At 38.5% G+C, this 5384-nt stretch overlaps 1 protein-coding gene across 1 annotated transcript in view; it reads left to right on the forward strand.

Moving 5' to 3' along the window:
• Nucleotides 1–2219: 2219 nt before the first annotated feature.
• NCKAP1 (NCK-associated protein 1) overlaps nucleotides 2220–5384 on the forward strand; it is a 126088-nt gene continuing 122923 nt past the window's right edge. The window contains exon 1 of the mRNA XM_010859741.1: nucleotides 2220–2325. Within this exon, the coding sequence (XP_010858043.1) occupies nucleotides 2220–2325 (106 nt within the window). The remainder of the gene's footprint in view (nucleotides 2326–5384) is intronic.

The raw sequence follows: 5384 nt of genomic DNA on the forward strand, positions 1-5384 counted from the left end.
AGCCTCTTGATGACAGTGAAAGAGGAGAGTGAAAAAGTTGACTTAAAGCTCAACATTCAGAAAACTAAGATCATGGCATCTGGGCCCATCACTTCATGGCAAATAGATGGGGAAACAGTGGAAACTGTGAGAGACTTTATTTTTGGCAGTCCAAAATCACTGCAGACGGTGAGTACAGCCATGAAATTAAAAGACCCTTACTCCTTGGAACAAAAGTTATGACAAATCTAGACAGCATATTAAAAAGCAGAGACAGTACTTTGCCAAAAAAGTCCGTCTAGTCAAGGCTATGGTTTTCCCAGTGGTCATGTATGGATGTGACAGTTGGACTGTAAAGAAAGCTGAGAGCCAAAGAATTGATGCTTTTGAACTGTGGTGTTGGAGAAGACTCTTGAGAGTCCCTTAGACTGCAAAGAGATCCAACCAGACCATCCTAAAGGCAATCAATCCTGGCTGTTCATTGGAAGGACTGATGTTGAAACTGAAACTCCAATACTTTGGCCACCTAATGCGAAGAGGTGACTCAACTGAAAAGACCCTGTTGCTGGGAAAGATAGAAGGCGGAAGGAGACGGGGACACCAGAGGATGAGATGGTTGGATGGCATCACTGAGTCAATGGACATGAGTTTGAGTGAACTTCAGGAGTTAGTGATGGACAAGGAACCCATGTTTGCTGCCATCCATGGGGTTGCAATGAGTCAGACATGACTCAGCAACTGAACAGAATCATAAAGTAAAATAATGTGGGAAGCTGGGTAATGAAATCCACTATATGGTTTAAGTATCAAAGTTGGTTGATGGATACATGGTTTGGGGTTTTTGAAAATGTCCACTATGAAAAAATTTTAAAATAAAATAAATAAAAGAAATTTTCAATCAAAATTTATTTTTTTGTAATCCTCTGAAAGTGCTCAGTCTCTCAAGAATTTAAGCATCTTAAAAAAATATATATTTCTTGAAGAAAAGGTAAAGGAAAGAAAAGAAAAGAAAAAAAAAAGAAATTACATAGCTGACAAGATAGAGGAAGACAGAGAAACACTAGGCAATTGCCTAACGTTGTTGAAAATTTTGGGAAAGTAACAAGAATCTTTTGTAATACACTCTATCTTTTTTAATGTTCTTGTTTTTATATTTCCACTTTAAAGAGTAGTGACTTCTAAGATGTATATCCTATTTACTTGTTGCTGCCAAGTCGCTTCAGTCATGTCTGACTCTGTGCGACCCCATGTACTGCAGCCTACCAGGCTCTCCCGTCCCTGGGATTCTCCAGGCAAGAACACTGGAGTGGGTTGCCATTTCCTTCTCCAATGCATGAAAGTGGAAAGTGAAAGTGAAGTTACTCAGTCGTGTCTGACTCTTAGCGACCCCATGGACTGCAGCCCACCAGGCTCCTCCATCCATGGGATTTTCCGGGCAACAGTACTGGAGTGGGGTGCCATTGCCTTCTCCCTATTTACTTGTTAAGTGTGTTATTAGTCTTTAAGCTTGGTTTAGGCTACCTTACAATGTTTTTTAAAAGTAATTTTCATATCATTGTACAATATTACTTTTTAATACGTATAGAATTTTCAAATTCTTCCATCACTAGAGATCAGCATTGCATGGAATTTTTTTTCTTGGCCACACACTTGTGATTCTAGTTCCCTAATCAGGTATCAAACTCGAACCGCCTGCACTGGAAACATGGAGTCCTAACCACTGGACTGCCGGTGAAGTTCCCTGTATGAAATTTTATTATTAGTGTGGTGCAAAAATCACTGCTGTTTTGCATTGCTGAACTTTGCTGAGTGATATCGGAATACATTCTTAAATAAATGTGGTTATGTTATATGTCATTTTAATAAATATGTCTCTTTATTGTTTGTTTGCTAATGACATTATTTGCTGTTTATTTTGTATGAGTATTTCTCCCACTTTTATGCAACTTTTGTGCCATTCTGTTTATAATAGAGCACTGGGTTATATTTTAAACTTTTTATGTATGTATTTTAGACTATAGAAGTGATGTTAGACAAATAGCAAATTTGAGTGATTTTTTTATTAGAGTTCAAAATGGGTTATAAAGCAGTGGAGACAACTTGCAATATCAACAATGCATTTGGTCTAGGAACTGCTAGGAACATACAGTACAGTGGTGGTTCAGGAAGTTTTGCGAAGGGACAAGAGTCTTGAAGATGAGGAGCACAGAGGCTGGGCTTTGGAAGTTAACAACGACCAAATGAGAGGGTCATTGAAGCTGATCCTCTTACAAGTACACGAGAAGTTGACAAAGAACTTAAGGTCGCCATTCTATGGTTATTCTGCATTTGAAGCAAATTGGGAAGGTGAGAAAGCTTCATAAGTGGGTGCCTCATGAACTGACTGCAAATCAAAAAAAAAAAATTCATCATTTTTTTTTTTTAATTCATCATTTTGAAGTGTCATCTTTTCTTATTCTACACAACAACAACGAACCATTTCTTGATCGGATTGTGACATGTGACAAAAAGCGGATTTTATGCGACAACCAGTGATTACCAAGTTGCTGGACCAAGAAGAAGCTCCAAAATACTTCCTAAAGCCAGATGCTAGACCAAGAAGAAGCTCCAAAGCACTTCTGAAAGCCAAACTTGCACCAAAAAAAGGTCATGGTCACTGTTTTGTGGTCTGCTGCCACTCTGATCCACTACAGTTTTATGAATCCAGGCGAAACCATTACATCTGAGAAGTATGCTCCGCAAATCCATAAGATGCACCAAAAACTGTCACACCTGCAACTGGTATTAGTCAACAGAAAGGGTCCAATTCTTCTCCATGACCACGCCTGACCACACTTTGCACAGCCAATGCTGCAAAAGTTGAATGAATTGGGCTACGAAGTTTCGTCTTATCTGCCATATTCACCTGACCTCTAATCACCTGATATCACTTCTTCAAGCATCTCAATAACTTTTTCCAGAGACAATGCCTCCACAACCAGCAGGAGGCAGAAAATGCTTTCCAAGAGTCTGTCAAGTTCTGAAGCACAGATTTTCATGCTACAGGAATAAACAAACTTATTTCTCACTGGCAAAAATGTGTTGAGTGTAATGGTTCCTATTTTGATTAATAAAGATGTGTTTGAGCCTGATAACGATTTAAAATTCATGATCTGAAATCGCAAAATTACATTTGCATCAATCTAATATTATGTTACAGAAAGAGAGGAACAATTAAATTCATTGTGCCTGTGTGCATGGGCTCGTGTGCATGTATGTGTGTATATTGGCTATTTATGTCTCAGCAGCATAAAAAACTGCAACTGGAAACCTATAGAGTCACACACCATGTGCTTATCTCCATGGTAACCATTTCTAAGTTAAATGCACTTCTGAACAATGGTCCCAAAATAGTCTAGTCCCGATTTTTGTAGATTTCCAATGTAGCAGTAATTTTGAAAAACTTTGTTCCATTCCTAACCAACACAATGAGAGACAACAAACATATACCCAAAACAGCAGAGAAAATATGGTTCAGTGTAATGACAATTTCTATAATAAACTCCAGATTTCATCTGATCTGATTTTCATTTTATGGATTATATATACTTACTGCTTCTCTCACTACTTTTTGGCTTCCTACATTTGAGCCATTTATCCTTTCTAAAATTTCTCTGCCATAAAATGAAAAGGAATGAATGATCTCCCAGGCCTATTTAGCTCTAAAATGTTATGATTTTCTGATTTTTATACTCAATTTTAACTATTATGAGAACATGAGCCCCAGAAATGAAAACAGTTGAAACCTAATCAGGCCATCTTTTCCCCTTACTAGGTTAGACAAAGTAGAATTTTTAAACTAACACAATGACTGGGTTGCCATTCCTACAAAACTCAAAACCTTCAGGTGTTCTTTTTCTTTTTCCTATAAAGTTGGCTACTTTTTATTAGTGTTAGAATATTTTAGTTTTCTAAAATGGGGACAGATTAAAAGGGGTTCTTACTTTTGGGAAAATAACTTCTGTAGCTTTACAGATGCTCCTTTCACACTTACTCTTCCACACTTCCTCTGCTGGAGTTTCAGAGTCTTTCAAGAGATGGGGAGAATCTTGATGATTCTCACATGGGCTGGGCCAGACCCTGTATTAATGGAAAGAAGTGTAAAAAGTAGGAATTGATGCTACCTTTAGTTCCAGGGAAATGGAAAGCTGGCTCCAGGGGTTTTGGTATCTCTACTACTTCCCCTCCCATCACCTCCAGTGATATTAAATTCTCTGTTCTCCAAGATTTAGAGGAAGAGAGAGGAAGCAGGTTTCCTAAACTGTTATCCAGACAGCTTTAGGCAGAATTATGACACCATACATTTCCTTTGAGAGTAATTCTTACTTTAAGCCTAACTCTATGAGTAAGTTCCTTTTAAATTATTTCCTGCCTTTGGAGTCCCACATCTTCTCCCACTGACCTCTTGAATGTTGACTCTCTTTAGTGAAAGGAAGCTTCCTCTTTCTCTTATCAGGGAAGATATGTCCCTATAGCACACCCTGGCCAGACACCAAGATTATCACCATTATTTTTTCCTCTAAACACAGTATGCCCTTTTCTGTCTTACCCTCAGCATGAAGCTGCCTACTGACCTTGTCCATTCTAGCAAAGAAAAAAAGAGGGACTGGAGAATTTGTATTTACCTTTTGATATAAGTACATTTTAAAAAAAGGTCTTTGCAGTCAGTGGCACTACATTTTTTGGCTCAACTAAAAGATGATGGAGTAGATCAACACATGGAATGCATACAAAGGAGATGGTTTTGACAATGGCCTTTTCAATCTATGAAAGGAATAGCTTTGGCATTGGGCTTTGTGGGTACCACAGGAGATACAAAGACTCCTGAGGGCAAAGTTCATTTTGGTCCCCACAGGTTAGTGGATTTTATGCCTTAAAAGTCCAGCTCTATCAGCCATTGTCCATGTCAGCCATTGTGGGTCTGGAAACTGCTGTGGTTGCCTTGTCCTGACCCCTTGTCAGACCACCAAAGGTCCAGGTTGCACTATTTGAAGGTCTATTTGGCTGAAAACTTAATCTCAGGTTATGATCTTTCAAGGGGCTTGAAAGATAGTTTAGTATTTCCCTCACTTTCTCTCTTCTGCTATATAATCTGAGCTGAGGAAACGTATTGCTCTAATACCTTGTGTGTTGTATATAATAACTAATATGAAGAGTACATCATGTGAAATATCGGGCTGGATGAAGCACAAGCTGGAATCAAGATTGCCAGGAGAAATATCAATAACCTCAGATACATAGATGATACCACCCTTATGGCAGAAAGTGAAGAGGAACTAAAAAGCCTCTTGATGAAAGTGAAAGAGGAGAGTGAAAATGCTGGCTTAAAACTCAACATTCAGAAAACTAAGATCATGGCATCTGGG

This window comes from Bison bison, unplaced genomic scaffold, assembly GCF_000754665.1.
Source record: "Bison bison bison isolate TAMUID 2011002044 unplaced genomic scaffold, Bison_UMD1.0 scf7180017864459, whole genome shotgun sequence".
NCBI lineage: Eukaryota > Metazoa > Chordata > Mammalia > Artiodactyla > Bovidae > Bison > Bison bison.